This window comes from Acanthochromis polyacanthus, chromosome 21 (assembly GCF_021347895.1).
Source record: "Acanthochromis polyacanthus isolate Apoly-LR-REF ecotype Palm Island chromosome 21, KAUST_Apoly_ChrSc, whole genome shotgun sequence".
Lineage (NCBI taxonomy): Eukaryota > Metazoa > Chordata > Actinopteri > Pomacentridae > Acanthochromis > Acanthochromis polyacanthus.
Window position 1 is genome coordinate 6,596,120 of NC_067133.1, and position 25,177 is coordinate 6,621,296.

The following is a 25,177-nucleotide window of genomic DNA, read 5'->3' on the forward strand; positions in this document are numbered from 1 at the left end:
CAGGAGTCATGAGCTGCTGGTCTGACTGATAGTTTAATTTTAATATTAAGCACTTTTAATTCTATTACAAAAATCTTGTTTTCAGTTTTTATGCTCTTCAGTAAAGCATAGTCAACATCCTCCAAAATTTAGGGTGAAAATCAGAAACGGTGAGTCTCTCTGACCTGCCACCGCATCCGAATAGTACATAAATGACAGTTTAACTAACACATACGGCAGTATAGCTTTTTCTTGAAGTAATTTTTAATAAATATTAAACTTGTGGTCATTTCTGAGAGGCTTCAGATCATTATCTTCTCATTCCCGGGAATCCGTTGATAAAGTCATTGTGAAATTCTGGTTGAACTTCCCGGTCGTGTGAATGTTATCCTAAAAGACCCACTTTCTTGCACCTACACGCACTCTTATTTACTGCCTTTTAGTGAAATCATGAAAATGTATCTCTTACCACATGGGAACATTGTAAAATAGAGGGTTAATAATAATATTTTTCTTTGTTTATATGTAGTCTTTGTAATTTGCATATTCGAAAGGTGAAAATGAAGCACCATCCTTCTGCCAGGAATAACATGAAGCTGTGTCCTCTTGCTTTTGGACGACACAGTTGCATAAATTCAACATTTGATATCTCGGTTTGATAGGGACATGGCTACATTTAACGGCTGCCATTGCTATCTCTGGTTTCTATCGACAGTGTGAGTGATGAAGCGAATGTAGGGGTGACCAAAGATGTCCCTGTAATTCACGTGCTAACCGTTTTAGCCCTCTATCACATATTACTGTTGAAATTGGCACAGATGAAGAAAAGTTTTAGAAGCAGGCAAACTTGGTGGCAATGTCTCTAAACATCTGTCAGCAATTTTACATGCTGCAACAGTATCAGCTCATGATTTTTTTATATACATAATAGGAGAAAAAACAGTTAAACACTACACTTTTAGGTATCAGGTCACTATATGTTGTTCTAAACATCTGAAATGAGTCAGAGGAGGGATGTTTCTGTGTTGTTTTTTATTTTTTAATCTAAACTCACAAGACATAAAGAATCTGCTGCCAGCATCCTGTTGTTAGACCCCACTGGACACCCCAGAGGTCTTTATCGCTGCCTCAAGGATTCAGTGTATTATCTGTAGGGCTGGCCCGAATAGTGGTTTCTGGCCTCCGAATATTCGGCCGTCGAATACTCAGCGGCGGAGACGGCCCGAATAGTCGGATCCGTTCGTCTGGTCTCCCGGGTCCACATTTTGCCCTCGTTTAGTCTTTAATAAACTGAAGAATTCCCAAACACAGGTCTTCAGCATCTTGTCTTGCGTTTATGCAACGAAGTGAAGCGTGACTTCAGAGTCTGCAGCCACCTGGCCATTCAGGTGGTGTTTACAAACACGAATGGAGGAGCCGAAATGATCCGAAGAACACGGCGGGACGAGCTGAAAAGGGCCAAAGTCGCAGGGAAGAGACGAGCGCCGAATATTTTCGTGTGGGGGGAAGAGGGGGTGATCGACATATGTGTATATGTTTATGTGATCACACGACGAGATGAGCCGATGTGGGCCGAAGGCGGAGGGAAGACAGTAACGCTGCATATTCTTTCCGCCTGGTGACGTCTGACGACGAGTATCCGAATATTCGGATACCAAATTAATATCCGGATAGTGCCGTTGCGAACGACTATTCGGATATTCGGGATATCCGGGTCCAGCCCTAATTATCTGTATAATATTAAAGTATTTCTCTGAATTTTTTGTTGTTGTCCCATAAGAAGTCCATCTGTCAATACTTTATGACAATGTCAATCTTTAAAAGCCCCACACAAGTGCAGATCCTCTTAACAAAGGCCCAGTAATTTCCTCTAACATCAGGTTACTGTAGTTTGTATCAAATATTACTCAAATAAGAAGCATTTCTTTTCAGTGGAGCACTGATGTTTTTTTTATACAGTTTCTGGGCAAGAATGGCAGTATGACACAGAGAGAGAAAATATATCAGACTTTGACACGTGTAGTTGTGTCTTAAGCAGCAAACCATTATTGGCATACTTACCCTATGAAGTTACATGAACCTGGATTGATTAATGTAAAAAAAAGTCCCTGTAACGTACCCTTGTATAACCAGTCCCAATCCCACTGTGAATCAACCGCTGACTGCTCTGAACACAGCACGTATAAGAACAAAGGGAGAGGCAGCAAGAGAGACTGTGTGCAGTGACGTGCTCTACCTGTGACATGAATATCTGGAGGACAGATGTCAGGAGAGGGTGAGGACACTTGAGCTGGCTCCTCAGTACAGATCTGCAGAGAAAACACACATGTATATTTGATGATGGAGAGCAAAAAAAGACAAAACAATAAGCAGATTTGAAGGGCAAATCCACTGACAGACACAACAGAATGAAAAGCTTTGATCGTGGCCCGCTAAGCTTTCATAGCCGTTCACATGCAGCAAAAGAATACAGACTGGAGCTCACAACTGGATTAGGAGAAAATGAACTAACAGTTGTCAATTTCACCATCTTGAATCAGTGAAATTAGTAAATATATTTGACTGACTAAAGGTCTGTCAAGCATATTTAGGACAGTTAATCCTTAAATGTTTATTCTTTTGTAATTATTCCTGAGATTGTATGGTTAAGAAGAACAAGAAATCCCTTGTATTAGCCGAAAGAAACACCTTTATAGTTCCTGCTGTTTCCCAAAAGTCAATAATTTTTCATCTTACATCCTGTTGTTGAGCTGATGCAGCACCAAAGATACATTGTGAACACACAAACCTAATTACATTTTTCATTCAAAAATGTTCTGCACTTTCATAACTGTTACTGTTGCAAATAAAAAATGCTGTGCCATCTGAGAATCTACTAACAAAATAGACATTCGGGAATATTTTTACGAAACAGAAATATCCATTGGTACGCAGATGACACCCTGTTATATTTATCTATTAAGCCAAGTGAAACCAATTGGCTAGTCAAACTCCAGGCATGTCAGAAGGACAAAATTGCCTGGATGATTTATAATTTTCTTCATATAAATTCAGGCAAAACCAAGGTTATTGTATTTGGCACTGAAAACCTCGGAAACTCCAGATAGCACTGCCCTGGCTTCCAGTTCTGCTCTGAAGAAACTTGGGTTTATTTTTGATCAGGATTTGTTGTTCAACATCCATATCAAGCAAAACTGTAGAACAGCCTTCTTTTATCTACATAATATCATGACAATAAGGAACATCTTGTCTCAGAGTGATGTTGAAAAACTAGTCCATGCATTTATAATGTCTGGGTTGGACTATTAATTCCCGACTATTGGGATGTCCCAATAGTTCCCTTGAAAACTTCCACCTGATACAAAATGCTGCAGCCAGAATTTGGACAGGAACCAGTAAGAGAGATCATATTCTCCCTGTATGGTTCCTGTAAAGTCCAGGATAGAAATATAAAATCCTGCTTCTCGCACGTGAAGCTCTTAATGCACAGCTCCATCATATTTTAAAGACATTATATTACCAGCATAAAACAGACCACTTTGCTCTCAGACTACATGTTTACTGGTGGTTTCCTGAGTTTACATAGGTCAAATGGCAAGCAGAGAATTCAGGTTTCAGGCTCCTCTGTTATGTAAGCTCCCAGTGTGGGTTCGGGAGGCAGACGCCCTCTCTGCTTTTAAGATTAGGCTTAACACTTTGCTCTTTGACAAAGCTTATAGTTAGGGCTGCTCAGGATCACCTAAGCTGTCCCTTGGTTATGCTGCTGTAGGTTAAGACTGCTGGGGGATTCCCATGATGCACTGGTTCCTCTACTCTCCTCTCTCTTTCTTCCATACAGTTATCCACTGATCAGTCATAACATTCTGACCACTGACAGGTGAAGTGAATAACACTGCTTTTCTCTTCATCATGGCACCTGTTAGTGGGTTGGATATATTAGGCAACAAGTGAGTGTTGTGTCCTCAAAGTTGATGTGTCAGAAGCAGGAAAAATGGCCAAGTGTAAGGATTTGAGCCAGTTTGACAAGACGACCGGGTCAGAGCATCTCCAAAACTGCAGCTCTTGTGGGGTGTTCCTGGTCTGCAGTGGTCAGCATCTAATGCTCCAAGGAAGGAACGGTGGTGAAGCAAAGACTCGTCTGTGTGGTCCGATCCAACAGACGAGGTACTGTTGCTCAGATTGCTGAAGAAGTTAATACTGGTTCTGATAGAAAGGAGTCAGAATATGCAGTGCATCACAGTTTGTTGCGAATGGAGCTGCAGAACAGTCAGGATGCCCATGCTGACCCCTGTGCATCACCGAAAGCACCAACAATGAACACGTGAGCATCAAAACTGGAACACGGAACAATGGAAGAAGGTGGCCTGGTCTGATGAATCACATTTTCTTTTGCATCACATGAATGGCCAGGTTCGTGTTCGTCGCTTACTTGAGGAACACATGACCCCAGGATGCACTATGGGATGTTACTTTGATATGTACCACCTACCAAAGCATTGTTGCAGACCATGTGCACCCTTTCATGGAAATGGTATTCCCTGATGGCTGTGGTCTCTTTCAGCAGAATAGTGCACAGCGCCATAAAGGAAAAATGGTTCAGGAATGATTTGAGAAGCATAACAATGAGGTGTTGACTTGGCCTCCAAATTCTCCAGATCTCAATCCAATCCAGCATCTGTGGGATGTTCTGGACAAACGAGTCCAATGCATGGAGGCTGCACCTGGAAACTTACGGGACTTAAAGGATCTGCTGCTAACCTCTTGGTGCCAGATACCACAGCACACCTTCAGGGTCTAGTAGGGTCCATGTCTCGAAGGGTCAGGACTATTTTGGCGGCAAAAGGGGGACCAACACAATATTAGGCAGGTGGTCATAATGTGATGCCTGATCGGTGTATACCATCATTATATGGGTTAGGTTGGTTCCTTCCCACTGTGTGAATCTGAAGGCGACTTTGGATTGTTCCGTTCTCTGTTCTATGTTTAAAATTCGTAAGTTCTTACACTATGTTAATTGCTATGGCATATGCTATGAATCATCACTATATAAACAAAACGAAATGAAATTGACTGTTGTGCAGCTGACCTCAGGCGATCTGATGTGGACTTTTAAGCGTCCAGAGTTGTAACTGTTTCCTGTGGCTCGCTGGACTCCATTATGGAGAGACGTGCTGCTTGGAAAGAGTCCTTTACCTGGGATGAAGGCTATCTCCACTGCACTGTCCTGACTGGAAACACAAAACCATACAAACACAGATACACAAAAATAGTGATGCACATACAAGACATAAGAAAGAGGTTACACTGTGTATATTTGACTAATTGTACTCACTTTTAGTTACTCAATGAGCAATAATACAAGCACTACCCACCTGAATTTAACTTTGTTTAGCATGGCTTTAGCCTCCTCATGGGTAACACCTATCAAAGACTCCTTGTTAATGGCAATGAGCTGATCTCCAGGTCTCAGACGTCCATCCTGCAAAACAGGGAGACAGACATAGGACAGTCTATATCAGGGGTCGGCAACCCGCGGCTCCGGAGCCGCATGCGGCTCTTTCAGCCCTCTGTTGTGGCTCCCTGTAACTTTGGAAAATACGTTGTTCTGCCTTTCAGGCGCGTTTCAATGCATTTTAATATAGAGAATTTTATTGTGAAATTACCGCTCTTACTTTGACGTGTCACTCCACTGGATGTGCTGTGCCTGTGACATGAGAGCGCAAAGCTGATGCAGAGAGACAACACGGAGCTTCCGATTCCCACACGTTTCATGCCTTTTTTTTTGTTTTACTCAGTGTTGGGCAGTAACGTCACTACAAATAGCGTCGTTAGTAGTTTAACTACATTTTTCTGTAACGACGTGGTAGCGTCGTTGTTTACAAAATCAAAAAACGTTTCAACAGCTTAGCTGATCTTTTGGTCATGTAGCGCGGTAGCGAACGCAAAAAGCTACATTTTAAAATGATGAATGTTGAACTGCTTGAAGCGGAGCTTTCTGCTCTGCTGCAGTCTCATCTCACACTTTTAAGGATCAGACAGTGACATCCTCTCCAAACGCCGACATGTCTGTGTCGACCAATAGAAGCGGAGGAACTGTTGATGTCGTCATTCAACAATCCCTTCCTGCGACTTCACTGGATCCACACACACAGACGCTCGCTTCAGTTAACTGAGAGATGGCAGAGAAGGAGTCAGAGTCACCGTGGCCCTACCTAAATAGTTATCAGTTTTTGTGAAAAAACGGAGAAAAGTTGTTTTCAGATGCCTACTGTGCCAGCCCAAGGCGAAGTTTCTGTCAACTTCAAAGACGTCAAATAGAAATCTGAGAACCCATATACAGGTGACTACCGAATATGCACAACCAGCAGCAGTTAGCTAACCACCACATGTCAACCGCAGTATAAGATGCACACACAAACGAGCTACTTTTCAACATATAAAATTCGCGTGGCAGTAAATTAATTAAATTAAGCGTAAGGTTGTGGTGGCAGTGTGTGAATATGTATAAATTGGGGGATTAAATAAACTGATACATATGGGAGGGAAGAGGTATGGGAGAAAACGAGGTAACAGTAAAACCAAAATCTGTCTTCTTCAGTATTACTGTTAACACTAATGAGCAAATGGCTGAAAAAAAATAACAGAAAGGGTAACAAAAGTGATGGCATAAATGATTAAATATCTTAATCTTACACTCAAAACCAAAATTGAGTTAAGTAGTAGTGGATACAGCACTTTGGGAAAGCATTGAATGATTTTACATAGATATTAGACTTAAGAAATAAAACTTGATTTAATACCCAACGTGAATACCCAAATTATGTATAAAATTGTCTTACTATAATATTGCTTACTTTATATGGAAATGATATCAAATGTAACCTATTATACCCTCCAATGTAAGTGGTGTGTTAATATAAGCTACTGCAACTTAATTATCAGATACATTATATCCGCAATACAAACTAAAAAGAAAATCAAAACAATGATTTCTAATGTAAAAAGGTTGATTCATTTTAAATATAGCTCCACATATTCCTCAGTGTATCAATTTACTAAGTTTGGAGCACTGAGAACAAAAATGATGGTTTAATAATAAATAAGTCAGCATTTTCTTGTCTCCGTTTGACTGACTTCATTAGTCCCTGAAATTTTTTGGTAAGAAAAAAAAGTAACTTGAATGTATTAAGCTACTTTGGCCGTATTGCTGTAGCTTAGCTTGCTACATTTCTGTGGGTCATAGCTTCAGTGTAGTGAAGCTTGATTTAACACAGAGTAGCTGGTAGCTTAGCTCATTACAGTTTCCAAGTAGCTTGCCCAACACTGGTTTTACGCCTGGAGAAGAAACGCCTGTAGTTTCACATCGTTTTGTACTCAAGAATGGCAAGCCTGTATATTAAAGCTCCACTCCAAGAAAGACACGTCTTGTCTTTGAGTCAAAAGTACTCATGATAGGGTAATACACGTTACTCGCAAGAACACGGCAGCAGGTCAGAGAGTCAGAGGAGTGTCGTCTTGGAAAAATAGGGCAGCGACTTACCGGAGAAAAGTTATTAGCTTAAGATAACTAGATAAATAGATTTTACAAGTTAAATAGACATTCGCAAAATATTGAGTTCCACCTAACATTACGTAACATATGAGGTCCAGGAGCAAAAATGACATTAACCAAGTAAGATAAATATTAGTGGAAGGACACAATTAAAAAATGAATCTTTCTATTTAGAGGCTTTGTAATTAATTAATCACGACTGATTAACAAGGGCATAGAGGTAAAAAAAAAAAAAAAGGCGATAAATGCAGTGTTGTCTTCATTTTAAATGCCAAAAGGATTTTGCAGCTCCCGGTGTTTTCTTTTCTGTGGGAAACGAGTCGAAATGGCTCTTTGAGTGTTAAAGGTTGCCGACCCCTGGTCTATATCGAGGCCTACTTTTGTAAACAGGATTTGTAAATGTTGTTTATTCAGACCTAGTGTGCTAGGCATGTATATGGGTTTGTGCCAAGAACCTCAGCACCTAGAAAGTATCCTCACTATCATGCATTTTTCAAGGCTGGAACTTAAATTAACATGTAGCCATTGTCACATATTCAGCTTCTGTTTGCACTGCTCTTTCTTGATATGAGGCCGATTTCTAGAATTGAATATCGGCATCGCTCAGGAGTTCGTACTCAATTCCTTCCATGTTGATTGGTCAAGCAGCTAAGGACAGCTACTGCCCAGACTCAACAGTAAGTCAAACAACCTAGAGGAAAATTTTAAATATGAGATATAGAAAAATAAAGGATCTTAATTTACACAGTACCAGGAAATGAATTAGTTTAAAGTTCCCGGTGACCTGGATTCTCTGATCTTCACACGAATGTGAACAATATCCCTTCAATTTCTGTCCCACAGAAACACCTGTGACTGACATTTGGAACCAGAAAATAGGGCTGCTTTAATTGGATTCAGCCTTGAAAATTTCCGCTGATGATTGGCTGACAGATGTAGGTCCAAAACCTTGTAAAGAGTTATATAAAACTGGAGGTACCACTGATTCCTCAAATCTCTTTAGACTGGCTACAGCACATTTTAGTGTAAAATGACGGGCCAACCACAAAGGTGTAGGAGGTCATAGTAAAGACTGTCAATCACATACAGCTTAATTGAAAATACATCATCAACCTTAAGAAAATTCCACATGAACCTTAATATGGCAAAATAAGCAGAACTCTAACTTAGGAAAGGCTTTGTAAGGCTCATTACCCTTCACCATAAGGTACAAAAGATCACACCGCTAAATGTAACAACTAAAAATCACCCTCCTTCCCAATCTACATGGAAATCTAGTATTCTTCGTCTTCCTAGTGTTTGCCATCTAAAACAACCCAAATCCTGATAAATGCATGGCAGCATAATCCCCCTGCTGACTCATCCCATATAGAAACTCCTGGTGCATGAAATTCTAGCTTGCTTCCTGTATGACACGAGGGATTAAGAACTGGGATTTGGAGGTAATGGACAACCTGCTTCCATAAGCAGAAGACTGAGGAACACAGAGGGTTCACAGCAGTTGTAACATAATAAGGCAGTAATTTACAGTGTAGCATAAATTAAAGAATCCTGATGACTCTGTGGGCTTTGGGCTTCGCTTCACTGTGACTTGTCTGCATTTTGGGAATTTTGAGTTTGTTTTTGCTGAAGTAAATATCACATCAGAGCACCTTTCATTTCAACAACAGAAAGATGTTCTAATGTCATATTTAATCAAGTGAAAAACAGAGTGATCTCATCTGCATGCGCTGTTTTCTATGAACAAGGCTTTTTTTAATGTCCGTATTTCAGTCAGACATGCTCATGTAAATGTGGGAAGTCAAAATCATGATTGTGAGTAATACTACATTAATCAGAAAACATTACAGTGAAAATGCTGTATTCTGTTCTTTTAGTTTCACTCTGTTTTCACATCCTGATGTCTCTGAAGTCTGCAATTAATATCTGGAGCTTGAGGGCTACACCCTACTCATGTTGTTGTGAGTGGAGTTTGACTAGCTGTCTAATTGTGGTTACTGCACTTTAAGGAGGACAGCATAGTTATTCTTTTTTTTAATTTATACATTAGCACAAATACTCTACTGTGTAACTTTAAAGTGAAGCGCTTAATGCAAGGTGATACAATTTTGAATCATTTGACATTTCAATGATATTGCATAATGTGCTGTGTACTGTATTATTCTAGTTTTGGTTCTATTTTTTTATTGGTTGTGATAACATTCACCGCAGTCATTTGTACCAGTATGCTTTATTATACAGACTCTTTATGAAATTAAAAAGTCAGCAGGAAGAGGGACTAATGCACATGGTCTGTGGTCCAAAAACACTGAAACTGTGGCACTCTCCTCCTCCTCCAGACAAAGCATTAAATGTCTCCACTGAGCGTATGAGGTTGCACTTTCTGCCTTGTTTCTGTCAAACACTCTGCTTCAGCGCAGAGTTCATCTATCATGTTTACCAGCAGCTTCCTGACAAGACCTGGAGAACATTCGCTGTATTTTTTTCTTTCTTACTTCTACCCCTTATATGCTTTTACCAGTGCGCTTTTGTGCAAGATTAGTCACGGAGCAATCAGTTGTCTTCAAGATGTAAAAATGAATTTACCTAACACAGGGCAAAATCAGCAACAAATCAAGTATGCTCACAGGTGTAAATGTGTGTTACCAATTTGTATGATAGTAGAGCAGCTGCATGGTGATACTGTTAGCACACTTTTAGCCTAACGACTGACCTTCACAGCTATTGTTGTGCTGTTTTTGGCCTGTGGACATCATTAATAAACAGTATTGTAACTTGAACACAAATGCCAAGAATATCCAAGCAGACTCACATTCTTTAGTCCAGCAGGAACGGCTAAATGAACCGGTAGGACTACGTTTGTCACCTTATGGTTATTTGCCACAGACAGTCAAAGCGACAATGAGAAAAACAAGGAAGGAGCTTAGTCAGAATGCAACGTGTAAAGCGATATTGATTGTCTCTGCTAGAATTAATGGAGTTTGCACCCTTTGGATGATCAAGCCTCTGAATTCAAACAGCTTACAGAAAGTTGTCAACTGCACAAGATCTTTCTTCAACTTCTACTGATGGTTGTACTGTTTCCATAGAGGTGCAGGACTTCATATTGCAGTGGAAAATGAGCCCACAGTGAGGGAAAATGTGACAGGAGCCAAGAAGCTGCTTGGAACTCTGAGTGTTAAGGTCTTTGAGATTTCAGCTATGTCACCTAGAGGGGCTCAGAATTAGTGACAGGTTAAATATTTAATGGTAAACTCAGTCAACTGATGAAGAACTTGAGTTAAGATTGCCATTATTGTCAACTGCTTGGTGTTAGTGTAAACCAACAGTTACCAAAATTTGATGCGAATCACTGAATGTGCATTTACCTACTAGAGAGAAACTCAAATAGCTCTATTCTATTACTACTACTACTACTACTACTACTACTACACATGTGCTTGTTACTATTATTACCTAGTAAAGAGTGTTGGCAACCTACAGCACTAGCGTAGTTAATTCCCCATTAACACGATTTCAGCAGTAGTAAAAGATCCCTGTGATGATGAGATTACAGCAGCAAGATTAACAAATGCAGACGTCAAACCGTTAAGGCGGGACAATTGAGTTACAACACACTGAAGTCAACGCTGCGACTACTTTCTTTGGAGATGTTTGTGTCTGCTGCATTTCGGTGTCGGTACAACAGGACAATTATGAGTGCTAACATTACAAACGTTTATATGACTGTTAAGGAAACTGGGTATTCTGTTCCATTGTGTTTTTGGTAGGTTGTTTCACGATCATGTTCCTCTTGCATTATCTCTGAAGTCGGCACTGGATGGTGCTCAGTATGATGAGAACTGACTTAAGTTTTAAATTTACAACAATATGCAATTTACTTTACCGGTATGGTAAAAAGACTAACGCAAAAACGTATATTACATGGAAATGCAATGGAAAAGGCTGCAGGATGAATCCAGTTGAAGTGTTTGGTTGGCCATACATACAGTGTGTGTTTTCCACTGTGGGTGGACAGGCTCATACTTACTGTCGGTGATAGACAGCTAGTCAGAGAAACAGGATCAGCAACCTTCGACCTCGGCATGGCTCAGCAGTAGTTTACTCTAATCTGCGACCAAAGCGTCACATGTCTGCATGCACTCTCTCATTGCCTTCTTATTTCCCTGCTGTCTCTCTCCACCTATAAAGCATGCTGTGTATGCAACTTTCACTATATTTAGTGCAATTTTAGGGTCGTTCCAGAACTGAAGGACATCTTGACTTCAATTTTTTTTTTTAATTTTCTGCTACATATTCATCAATAATAGGTGGTAAACTATCAAAGGCTTGATTGACTGTGTTTTATTTGTTGTTTGCTAGCCCTACTCTAATCACAGTAACAGGGATGCTAATCCATGCTAATGTTACCTTTTTCTCAGGAGTAGAAGCTAGATATTTAGCTAGTCGTTTCTGCTGACTGAAAGGACAAACTTACTGATGGAAAACAGTAAAGACAAAGTTAAGCAGAATTTGTCTTATCCTGAAATCCAAAAAAGGGAGGTTGAGGTCTCATTTTATTATTAAACTGTTTTATTTGAGATTCAATTTGGTCATGAGAGGGATGGGACAAGAGAAAAATGTATTTAGGGGGAACTCCAGACTTATTTGGCATTTTTAAAATATTTTAAAATATTCTTTTCTCCTAGTTTTTTAAATTTATTTTTTAGATTTGGTCTCAGGACAAGTAAATTTGCACAGCAACTGCCTGTTTAAGCATTTTGTACATGGATTATTAAAAATTTGATTGGTTGGACCTAAAATGTCCTTAAGTGGTGTCCATTTAACACAACTTTAAGTACAGTCATTTTGAGGATTTCAAAAATATTTTAAGATGTAAGTCATATGCTTTAAAAAATATATGCTTTTCACTTAAGTATACAAAGCAATATTGCTTGGTTAATCATAAATACAATCAGAAACAATTATGTTTATACAATTCGAACATCATGGTATAGTTTAATGAAACTCCGCTCATCTTTATCTCTCCCTCTCCTTCAATCCTTCAATATGTGCAGTTCTAGTGTTAATTTTACTCATTTCTTACCCGGTGACAGTCTCCTCCAGACAGCACCTCCTGGATGAAGACTGCAGGACCATCTGGCCTGTTGGAGCCTCCTCCGATGGTGATGCCTAAGCTGCCAGATCGCGCCACCGAAACGAGTTGAATCACTCCTTCACCTGGGTGACTAACCACAGACATAAACAGAAGCATTTTTGAAACACATCGATTTTTTTTTTTGCTTGTTTATTTTTTTAGTACGGTAGAGGACTTAAAAGAGCAGAGTCAAAACCTCCCCAGCACCATATTAGGCAGTTTCTCATGCTTTCACTCATTAGTGTACATAAGTTAAAGAATCAGAAAGGTTTTATTGTTAAGAAGGTTTACAAGGAACTAGAACTAAGTGCATCTAGGCAAAAAAGAAGCAATGTTACTAATCAGATTAGCAATAAGTGAAATCAAGGGTTAAAAATCACAAATAGTCATATGTCTATGGCGGCAGGAGATGAACAGAGTCACTGGAAGGTCTCAGGCCTTGTTGAAAAGGCCCACTGCTGTTGGGGAAAAAAGCCGTTCTTGTGTTGTGAGGTTCTGATCCTGAGGGACCGCAACCTCCAGCCAGAGATTGATAAAGAACGGACAGTAGTGCAGCATTACCACAAATATATTTCTGCAATTTTACAATTTAATTTAGTAGATCAGTAAAGTGATCTGAACAGCGGGGTGACGTGTGTTGTTTTTGGTTGTTTAAAAAAGAGTAGTGCTGCTGCATTCTGAATCATCTGCTGAAGTTTGACCGTGCATTCAGGGAGGCCTGCCAGTAAGGAGTTGCAGTAGTCAATGCGTGATATTACGAGACATTATATGTATTTGAGAAATATACAAACTGTCTCCATTTCATAGTTTTTCATATTTTTTTGGTGAATTTATGATAAAATATATCAACAAAAACCACAGAGGACAAAATATCAAACATTCTACAGTGGCATTATTAAAGTCTTCATAGCTTTCTGTTTCAAATGCTTATTGAAACACTTGTCTGTCTGGGTTTAGCTGGTTAAAGTGTCCAGACATAGACTGTTATGATTTTTTTTCTGTATGTCAACTGCCCAACTGCCAAGAGCTGAAAACACAAACATTGACACAAATCCTCAAAATAGCACGTAAATCATAACTTGGCCGTGACTGACCAACTCAGTGCAATGAATGGGTTGATGTCAAACCTGTACTGACAACACTCTTACCTGAGGGAGCGCAGCATTGGTCCACTGTTGTTGTACATGTTCTGAGAGCCTGCTGGACTCAACAACAAAGGACTCTGGGAGCGAGATGAAGAACCAGACGATGTGCTATCCAGGTAGCGACCTCCTTTGAAGTGGTAAACAGAGACAAGGTGATGCAGGTACTTTGGTGTAGAGTAGTAAGGAAAACATTTATCCTATCAGTGTAAGGAGTAACCTTTCTACACGTTTCCTTTTCAGACAAACTACAGCAGTAGTGGGACTCTTCACTTAAATGCATGTGCTGTCCTGTCAAACATATCTTAAGCCTGAGCAATTCTAAGCACAGAAAAAGCTTCAATATGCTGACTGACCAACAGCCGAGCAACTCAGATATTCCCTAGATGTTTTTTTTAATTTTATTTTATCCATTGCTTTTGGTAAACATCTGCATCTGTTCTATCCTCACAATCACAGCTAAATCTGTGGGGAGGTCATCCGTGCTGCAGTTCAGCAGTACACTGCAATACCATGGGTTCTGTCATGAAAAATGATTGTGGATTTGTACATGTTGAGTTACTACACAGAGATCATTCTTCTAGGACTTACGAAGCTGAAAAATTTTAGTTTCTTATCACCAGTGGGGTCTTCAAGCCAGACATAATGTCAGAATTGGATTTCTCTTGGTTGCATCTTCATCAACAAAGCAGCTTTTACTCCATCATTTGAACTGATGCCGAAAACCTACAAATGGTAGCATTATGTGGCGCTTCTTGGGGTGGTCCAGAAGAACATGGACAACTTTAACTCATTACATGACAACTGGCAGAGTTTCACTATTCTGTTTCTCTTAGCAGTTGAAATTGTTGTGACACTTGAGTACATTTTCTCAGATGGTGACAAGTCTGAATCCAAACAGTTATTGCTGGACCCTTACTATCCCTTTCACTTCCATCCATCTCTTTCTTGAGTTATTTTCTTACTGCAAACATTTCGTGCAGTAGCTTTATACGAATAGGATGCTGGTAAATTCTGGTCTCCTCATTCTGGAGTTGGATCCTGGTGCACCCTGTTCAGAGCACACAAGACTGCTCACATGCTAAAGCCCTGTTTTAACAAATCTGTACCAGCTGGCTGCCTCCTTCCCAACTGAAACAGATGTTGGCAATTGTGCGATGGACAAGTGCACTTGTCATAAGCCATTTTTAAAGGCCTACTTACTCCATCTACCCTTTAGGCTTATCAAACATAAGCCCCTTTCAGACATGTTTCTATTAATCTGACAACAACTGAACGCGTCGGCTTCATGTCTGAATGAATGAATGAACTGATCGCTCTTTCCGTAAAAATCACGTGGTTGGACAGAGTGACATTCGTGTTCAAGTGTAAACTGTTTGCGGCTGAATTAACAGACCAAGGAGGAACAATAAGAAGAAACTCTCCCAGAGGAGGTCTCTTGTTTCTGTGGTAGCATTAGAGTGGTAATCAAGCAGCAGATTTGTTTGCTAATACTGATTTCGAGCTATCCGCTTGTTTTTTTTGACAGTTTGATGAGCTGGCTAGTAGTAGAGGTTTCATCTTTTGTTCATTAGTAGCTTCTTGCATCTTGTTGGACTGTTTAACCTCAAGCGTAAAAGAAATATCACTCGCATACATATCAACTGCTGTGACAATATCCGAATGAAGATGAAAGAAGCATTAGCGCGAATGTCGATGATTGCTGAAATTGAATCAAATGTTTTTAAATTCACAGAGCTGCCTTACTGCGAAATCCAAATCTTCCACAATACTTGACATTGTCAGTGTGTTTTTTTGATGGAAGTTCTACGTTGTTGTTTTCTGTAGTGAAGGGGATTTTGAAAATGCTAACAGTAGAAAGAGAGATGACTGAATTGATCGGCAAATACACCTCACACCAGCTGATTTGGCTTCAAACAAAAAAACCAAGAAGAATGTTTTTAAATTGAATGTTATTCAATGTGCCTTTCTGTATTTTTGTGCATAGTAAGTGAATCCATAGGCTTTAATCAGTGCAGGTGTAGAACAAAAGTTAGGTGTTGTATATGGTCCAGATGTGGAATGAAGACAGGGGCGCAGGTTTGAAGAATCTTAAAACGGGGTAATTCCTGGGTGGGTTTTCTGTGGTGCAGACGAGGAAGTATCTGGTTTGCCAACGAAATCGCAACGTGAGGGAAAACCTCCTTAAACGGTATTCATTTATGACAGTTTGATTAATATTTGTGCAATACTTCTGTCACTGAAATGGGAAATATTCTTTTAAAATGCATTTTTACATTGACTTTTTTGCAAAAAGTTACTTCTGTAATGTTGAATACAATATTTCCCCCCTATTGCTGGTATCTTGCACCCAAAACCTACATCCAGTGAGTCAGACTCCTGTTATTTTTACAAAGTAATGAAGCAGTAATTTTACACATCCCCTAAAATATAAAGAAGCTCCTACAGAAGGATCCTCCTGTGTGGCTCTTCCTGAGGTTTATTCCCTGTTTGCCCTCGTTACAAGGTATTTGGAGAGTTCTATCAGTGGTGTGGAGACAATTTTCCTGTTTCTTTGTGTTTTATCTAGCATCTGCCATGCACAGTAGCAGTAGATCTGCTAATGGAAACACATTTTTAATGACAGCTTTCAGGTGAAATAAATGCGGAATGCATCATACAAATGACTAAGCAGGGATTTACCTACCTTGTTGGATGGGAGAGTTACGTGTTGATCCCGTGCTTCCGTTGGAGCCATATTTCTCCAGCAGCTCAGCAAATTCTCTCCTTTTCAAAAGAAACAAAAGGAGAAACGTTAAGAATACTGTTTGGGTAAGAGTGTGACTGTCATGGCACATTTAAGTCGTTGGTGTTACCATGGTTTCAAGCAGACTGGGCCTACTATGGGAGGAAATGGTAACTTTAAAAGGTACTGCTTTGTGTGAAGCTTTTATTATATGCACACTTTTTTTGTGTGTTTTTTGTTAGTTGTAGTTTGTTATGTGTTTGCTTTTGTTTCCTTTTTCCTAATTTTGTGAATATTTGGGCTACATTGTTAACTGTGTGTTGGTTTGACAAGTTCAAGGCAAAATAAAGAACATATTTTTCAAACGCAATAACACAAACCTGAGCAATAAAGGACAGGAGACGATGTTCTATTGCTTCTTGTAATCAGAATTGATTACCCCATTCAATATAGAATTCAGTTTAAGACTTTGTTGATCATTTTTAAATCTCTTCATAGTACATACTTATTGTTTCCCCAAGTGATTAATGCAAAGAAACACCTTAAACTGTTTCTCTGGTCTCCTCCATATTAGTGTCTGCACCTGGGTTCTCAGGAAGACCGAAGATTGGTCTCAGATGCCACATAAGGTCCCAAAATTTCTTTAAATTGAATTACGATTAGTCTGAGGTCATTCTGTTCAGTTGTTCGGATTCAATCGGCTCTATATGTTAAACGTTGCAGGCTTTGAAAAATAATAGGCACACTACTAAGAAACTTGAGGCAATATTTGATGCTAACCTGTTTTGACGAGCAATTCAAATGTTAGTCAGCACTTTCCATCAGCTTTTGTACGTTCATTGTCAGGCCCCCTGCCGTAGCGTGACATGCACACGTTTTAATCTGTTCTCAGTTTAATTACTGCAAAACGCTTTAGCCAGAGCTGCATCCACCGTCTCCAGTTGGAACAAAGTGCTCTTGCTCAACTCATTACTGGGATAAACAGATGACTACACTCCCCCTGTGCTTGCCTCCCAACACAGACTCCCTCGCTAGACTTTGAATTGATTTTCAAATTATACTGCTCACCTTTAGGGCTTAAATCGACCTTGTGCTTTAACACATTTCTGAGTTATTAACATGGTTTGTGCCTTCTTGACTACTGAAATCTGCAAATGGAGCTCTACTGGTTACTACCAGGTCACAGCTTGTGATAAAGGCTGATCTGGCTTTTGATACTGGAGTCCACTCTAAATTCAGGCACACTACCTTTCTAGTTTCTTTTGAGTCTGCTTCTTAAACCTTTTTTTTCTTTCTGAAGCTTCTGGAACAGCATATTTATTCTATTTATTATGTCACTACTATTTATACGTGTGCTGTTAGCATAGCATTCAAGCCTTTTCCGGTCTCATTTGCCTGATGTGCTTTGCCCATAGTCTTCCCACCTCAAACAGTCTGCCTGAGGACTTGCGAGCAGCTGCAAGTGTTGAGATTTTTGTCTTTAAAAATTACAAGGAATGTGTTTTAAGGGGTTGAGGATGGGGGATGGATTGGGAGGTAAATACAGATAGACAGGCGTAATCCCCCCTCCTCACTGCTGTCCTCTCCCCTCCCTCCCCTCCCCTCCCTTCCAGCTCCTCTGCTGTCGGCTGCCGGGTCGTTAAAGCACAGATTACAACACAAGGCTCATCTTGTCAGGAGCGCTGCCCTAAGTTAAGCTCTCTCCCCTTCCAGAGTCTGCTCTCATTCCTGCACATGTAGCACAAAGCAGAGGTGTAACCTCACGCTAGTCTGTGAGCGTCCACCTCTGCATGAAACAGAAATAATTACCTTAAAACGACACTACACACACCTATGCAAAGATCACATAGCTCACATAGTTCTACGTACTCAGGCTTCTAATCTGCAGTCTGCTCTGTTACTAACCATTCTAATTTCTCATATGTATCCTCTCTAACGGCTGAGGTGTAAATCCTGCCTGTGTCAGAATCTAACAGCAGAACATACCAAATTTTTGAGGAAATATCAGTGCTGGCGAGTCCAAGTGCAACACCCTTGCTTGCATAAATGTGCAAATCCCCTACTACTTTTGTCGACATACATTTAAGGATGCAGTAGATTTGAGGCGAGGGCTGCCACGCCGACAGCTTGCACTGACCTTGTTTTCAACCAGCCCGGTCATGGTAAGATTATAAAGCTGGTAATCACTAATACTAGCAGCATTTCCAAGAGTAATGCCACTATTGCCCTGTCGGTACAATTCAAATGTCGCATGTGGTGTGTTGATCTGTTCACTTTATTTCCTGGTTTTGTGAGCCGTCTTTGTGTCTTGTCTGGGAGCAGGTGTGTCTGAACAAAGTAAAGAAAAGATCTGTTTGTTTTTGCTGTTGGTTTATTCTGTGTTCAAGCATGTTACTTTAACTAAAACCTGTAAATGTGAAAGAACTTTTAAAGACATATTACAACCACGTTTAGCCAAGACTGCGACTTGCCTCTCTTGACCTCATGGGTCATGAATGGAAAGAAAGAAAATGATAAAGAATCATCTTGGAACATAATATTAAAGACATTTGCTTACAAAAAGCTTCTATCCACCATTTTTTGTTTCACAGTTTTAATTTGCACATAAACTACAATTACCACCTTGCGATTGGTTTGCTAAGCTTTCACACCACAAACAAACAAAATGCTGAGAATAATTTAGATGTAGTTTATGGAAAACTCTTCAACCGGGAAAATTACAAAGCCTATAAATGTGCTAATCATTAGCTTGGAAAATCCAAACTGAATCTCCATGTAATCTCCTATCTCCATGTTAGGAGATACAGGAGAGTCAGTTTGGCATTGGGCGAATTGAATCGCGTTTCCCTCCCGGGAAAGTTTGGTACGACCAATCATAGCACGGGAGGCGGGAGTTAATGCTGCGTCATCTTCAGCGCCTGGATTACCCATAAAACAATCTTTTTGTGGTCTCTTGGCATTTTGGATGGCGTTAGTCGTTGCCTCTTTTCACTTGACGTTTCCGACGATGAGGAGGCAGTGGATGGCTCGTTACTTTCGCCTTCTTGCCATTGTTTGTACAGAGGAAAATCCCGTTCCAAACGTGTGAGTAAATTTAAGCAACTTTTACACATACGCACCGACTTGGTTTGGCTCCAATTTAAAGTTATTCCTAACACCGCTAATTGTTCGGAAGGAGTCTTTTGTTGTGTAGCCTTTTCAAAAATAAGTGTTGTACTTGAGAGTACCCCATGTATTCGCAGATTTTTGTGACAAAAACGGCAGTAATCATTCACCGCGACGCTTTCTCGGCTGCATGCCATTGTTGTGTGGACTACATGGACTACAAGGTCGATTTGTTTGTGCGTCACATCCGCGTTATGCTGATTGGTTCTTTCTCGTTCAAGCTGCATTCGTTAGCCCCTCCTTTTTGAAATCGTCTCCTGTCATTGCAATGCCAGACTGCCTTTATTTGTATTGATATTAATACATAAATAAAGTCAGTCTGGATTTTCCAGGCAAGCTAATCATGCCACGTGAGTGTAAATATGTTAAATGTTGACGTATTTAATGAATCACAATGAATATGAATTAATATAGGCCTATGCTGTCGGTTAAAAAGTTCAAATCATATTTTGTTATATTACTTTAAAACACCACCACAACCCTAGTGAGGATAAAGCGGTGTATAGAGAATGGATGGATGGATTACTTTAAAACATGCAAACACAGTTTAATGGTTTGGGGGGGCAAAGGCACTGTGAGAACCAGTGTCCCACTATATTATTGTACAGCACTGTAATCATTAGTCTGATTCTCCATGTGTAGACTGGTAGGCATAAGCCTGTCACTTCTCCAATAACTACATGCTGCTGTTGTCAAAATCCACTTCTTTGAAAGAGACACCAACAACCTCCTAACAGCAACCAACTGCATTAAAAGTGACAAGTTTTGCAGAAGAACTGAATCAAGCAATAAGGCAGCTCTGCAAGTTTATTTGTTGAACTGGCCATTTCTATGACATGGCTTGTCCCTTTTTGTGCAAATGTTTCATCAAACAACTACATTTGTCACTGTTTTTGGGGAACACTGTTGCTGTATTCTTGGCGTAGCTCTGCCAAACTGTGATTGGTTTAAAGAATTACAAACAAGGCAGAGCATTTTCCTTCTATAGCACATTTAAAATGACCCATTCTCTGTTGCAGAATGGTTTGGTTATGTGAGATTATGTATTCATAGACCTGTCCTTACTTTGCTTCTTCATCTCTGGCTATGAGGAGGCGCATGTGATTGGTAGCAGAGGCTGCTCTCAAGATATCCACAGCTCTACGAAACAACAGAAACAAAACACATTTATAATGTTGTTACAGCATCACCTCAGCATGCTACAGTCACGGCTTCTCAAACAAACATCAGAGCAGTAAACCTCTACTAGATTACCTTTCACTTGTGATGCCTACGAGGCTGTCCCCATTCACCTCCAAGATCTGGTCCCCTGGCATCAGGTTTCCTGTTAATGGACAAAGACAGGTCAGACAGTGGAGTTTTCAGCTGCAAGAAGAACTTGGAAAACAGTTGTGTAAGCAAAGTGTCCTGTAGGAGCCAGTGAGTGCTAAATAGGAACCAATCTTTGTCTGGGCAGGTGTTCCACGCGGAAGGTAGAACAGCTTTGATCACTAAAGAAGTTGGTATTGATGAACTGTTTGTTATGAAGAATATTGGACTATAACTGTTTGGAGCAATAAATACACAGATTATCGGAACGCAAGCATTTGTCTCGGGCTCTCTTCATCAGATGCAGTAAAGTCTGTCCGAGCGTCAACTTTTTAAGTCTTGGTGAAGCACCTCAGGGGCTTCAAGCATTGGCTAAGCTTCTACATGGTTTCTTCTATAGACCTTACACCCCAGCACAGGAGTGAATGCAGCTACCTCTAAGCAGGTACATCAGGACAAATGGATCAAAGCTAGGCATGTCCAGATTCTCTCCAGAAAACACCACAAGATTTTAAATATTACAGTATTACCAGATGGGCAAAATGCATTTTCAGTCAACCAAGCTACACCGCCTGGAGCTACAGCTCATTTGTTCTTCTGTTACATATCCCTGTGTTGGATAACTGCATTCTCGACTAAGGATACTTTCATGTAGTTTGCATAAGCCAATGCAAATCCATATGTGATACGAGATGACCACCTGCCGAGCTGGACATGATGGGATTGGAAGCTCCAGTTGTTCTCAAACTGTGTAAGATAAATGTAGTCTGTGATGATGACGTACAGTACTATGCTACGATACACCACTGCTTTAGCTTCTGTTTGAACTAACAGGACACAGGATGCAAACATTAGTCTCTAGAATGGTTAGAGCAAACACAAATCTGCTCTTCAACAGAAAATGGCTCGCACAAACACTTTGCCACACTGAATAATGAACAATAAATGGCGAGGAGCTGGAATTCTGTTGTCTGTCTCTAGAGAGTCAGAAGCAGGTTAACATGAGGAGTAAAGCTTTGATATGGATATGAACAGCTACATTAGAAAGGAAGACTCCATGGTTAGTAAAGTCTGTGGTCTTCTGTACGAGCTATAGCAGTTTTTCTGGTTATGTCTGTTTTTCTCTTCAAGCAACCTCAACTTTGCTTTACAGAATCTCACAAACAAAAGCCAGGATTTTTAACATTGTACAATCAGTTCTCTGTCACTCTTACAAATCTGTGCCCTTTTTCCATCATTTATGGCTTGGAGAAAGTAGGCCAAGACAATGTGGTGGTGTATTTTATTCATGTTTTCCTACTCACATGAGAGAGGCTCCAAAAATACTTGTACTGTCACTCCGGCAGTCTTCAGTCTGGCCCAACAGCCCACGGTGCTAATATTGACTTCTATTCTATTCTTTATTCTGTACTAGTTTTTCATGAGGTGTTCAATGTAAAATGCATACGGGGGAACATTTGCAGAAGATCTTTAAATGCTAAGCAGTCACATTGCAGCAAGGTTTCGTGCAGGTCAAATGAAACACCGCTCCAAATAGCATAGTTTGGCTCAGAGCTCCAAAACAACACCATTTTACTTCCAGTCTCTTCTTTCACAGCAGCTACAGGACAGTGGAATGTGACTGAAATAGTTACTGATACATATTAAGCAGGCTGCCTCTTTTATCGGTGTGCAGAATTAATCTCATCAGAGAAGTTTTAAACATTTAGGCAGGTTTTAAGTCTTTTAGTTGAGCTGCTCCAGTTAATTTCTTTCCATTAGACGTATTTCATGACAAAGAAACTCCTTCAACAGACTATTAAATGTACCTCTAATTTGTAAGGCAGACTTTTGCTTCAAACTCGTCCACACAAACAGGAGCATTTAACGCATTACTTGACTCGATTTCTGCACAAAATGAATCAATCACGTTCAGCTGTTTCAGTCAACAGGTTGTTTTAATGGAGAACAATGAGGAATATATAATTTTATGATTGTAAAAAGCTGCACCAGGAAATGATGTAAGACAGGAGTGCTGGCAGAAAACTGTTAAACGTGCGTAATGTATTAATTTTACCAATCAATGCAGCTGATTATTGATAACTAATAGCTGCACAATTAAACTATCAAACTTCATATATTCAAACATATTGTACTGAAGCGCATGTAGGTCTGGCACTGTCTCATAATGAAGGAAACTAATGTTACCGATTGAACATTCTCTGTATTAAATATTAATAAACTGATCCGTTTTCTTTTTTGTGTTCTATCAGCTGCTGTACCAGCAGTTTAAACGGACCAAACATATAAACACATTAATGCGATTTCTGCATCCCCGACTAAGTAAATGTGGGGTTCCCATGGCTATAAGTTTCAGATGAATACCCCTGTATTTTACTATAAAAGTACAATACACTGCAGATGTCTGCTCGTGTTCCACAGGACGGTTATTTCTGTTGCACATCACTTCTGCTTTTGATGCTGTAACGGAATCCAGTTACTCGATTAATCGGCAGAATAGTCGATAGAATACTCGATTACTAAAATAACCAATAGCTGCAGCCCCTTCCTGAAGTAATGAAAGCAAACTTGGGATATCATGAAGAGAAAAGAAACCCTCAGAAACACAATGCTTACCATCGTTCGAAGCAAGGCCACCTGGTAAAATCCGTTTGACGTAGACTCCAAACTCCTCTCCAGTTAGCTCCTTTACTCCACCGATCACTTTAATTCCTGGTGGCAAGAGAAGAAAAAATACATCCTTGATGAGGGTTTTCAGTTGTTTTGTCTCAGACTGATGACAATTAAAGCACAATTTCCATCTTGCTTGATTTCTGCTACAGACAACACTTGGATTTCACTGTAAAGTTTCGGAATGCAACACCTTCTTCCTGCCTTTGAGCACACAGCAGGGAAATGGAATATTGAACTTATGGTCCAAGTGGCATTTCACAGATTCAACACCTTACAGCTTTCCTGACTCTGACAGCCTGCAATCTGTCATTGAGACCACCGAGAGCAGAATAAAGTCCTCAAAAAGGCTTCTTTTATTTACTGTAACGCAACATGAAGTAAGAGCTCAGGGAGATTTACTTCACTGCATTAAGTCGTCGTATGTCTCTGTCACTGTTTCACACTGTTCAAACTAAAAATCAAGTAAAGTCCAAATTGAAGAAATGCTAATGGCGTATATAAATAACTAACACAGATGGTATTTTGAATATTCTGATCTCGGGGGAGTGAGGGGAAGGTCACTGGTCAGCACTTGCCATTTTATTGGCACTGTGCTGACATGAGAGTAATGTCAGGGGCAACAGTTACTGATCCTCAGGGTCAGGGGACGTATCACCAACTGGATTCAAATGATGGGATTCACAATGTACTTACATACAGTATGCTGCAGTATGAGGCAAAAGTGAAGTTACTGTATTGGGCCCTAAACACCCCAGAAACACACCATCTAACCATATAGTTACTCTGGATAGCATTCCCTTGGCCTCCAGTACTACTGTGAGGCCAAATAATACATTATTTATTGTTGGATCCATGCTGTGTCTTCTTCAGAGAACACGCAAGTGATGTTTGTGCAAAGATTCAGTGGCACAGTGGCGGTTATGCAACATCAAAATGTGCCGATGTAAACCATACTGTCTCATCCACAATTCTATAATTTCATTTAGCAGATGCTTTTATCCAAAGCAACATACACTACCAGTTTGAAAGTTTGGACACACCTTCTTATTCAGTGGTTTTATTTCATTATTTCATACATTGCAGATTAATACTGAAGACATCAAAACTATAAAGGAATGCATTTGGAAGTATGTTGTAAACAAAAAAGGGTTAAACTTCAGTATTAATCTACAATGTAGAAAATAATACAAATAAATAAAAAGCATTGAATGAGAAGGTGTGTCCAAACTTTTGACCGGTAGCGTATATAATGCTTTAATTGCATGTCTCTTAATTCACATTATTTTACAAAAAAAAGCCCAGACAAAACAAAATGAAAAACAATTGGCCCTAGAAACCACAGAACCAAAGAAAATTGACTTAAGGTTGATTATAATTTACAGTGTTTAGCTTCTCTGATCAAATCAAATGTAGCTTTAGTAGCTGCAGTTTTCAGTTACCACGGATGAAAAAAGCTGTTTTCATAAAAAAAATTACACCTGAAGTGAGCTCTTTCA

The 25,177-nt window shown here is 39.9% G+C and overlaps 1 protein-coding gene across 2 annotated transcripts in view; it reads right to left on the minus strand.

Moving 5' to 3' along the window:
- The window catches only part of si:dkeyp-72e1.9 (syntaxin-binding protein 4), a 75,340-nt gene that overhangs the window by 14,032 nt on the left and 36,131 nt on the right, over nt 1-25,177 (minus strand). For both annotated transcript variants that reach the window (XM_051941162.1, XM_051941163.1), the window contains exons 3-11: nt 23,625-23,720; nt 20,955-21,024; nt 20,766-20,840; nt 16,497-16,576; nt 13,817-13,940; nt 12,618-12,759; nt 5,352-5,458; nt 5,066-5,207; nt 2,216-2,288 (exon numbers count right to left, since the gene is read on the minus strand). In XM_051941162.1, the coding sequence (XP_051797122.1) occupies nt 2,216-2,288; nt 5,066-5,207; nt 5,352-5,458; nt 12,618-12,759; nt 13,817-13,940; nt 16,497-16,576; nt 20,766-20,840; nt 20,955-21,024; nt 23,625-23,720 (909 nt within the window). The remainder of the gene's footprint in view (nt 1-2,215; nt 2,289-5,065; nt 5,208-5,351; nt 5,459-12,617; nt 12,760-13,816; nt 13,941-16,496; nt 16,577-20,765; nt 20,841-20,954; nt 21,025-23,624; nt 23,721-25,177) is intronic.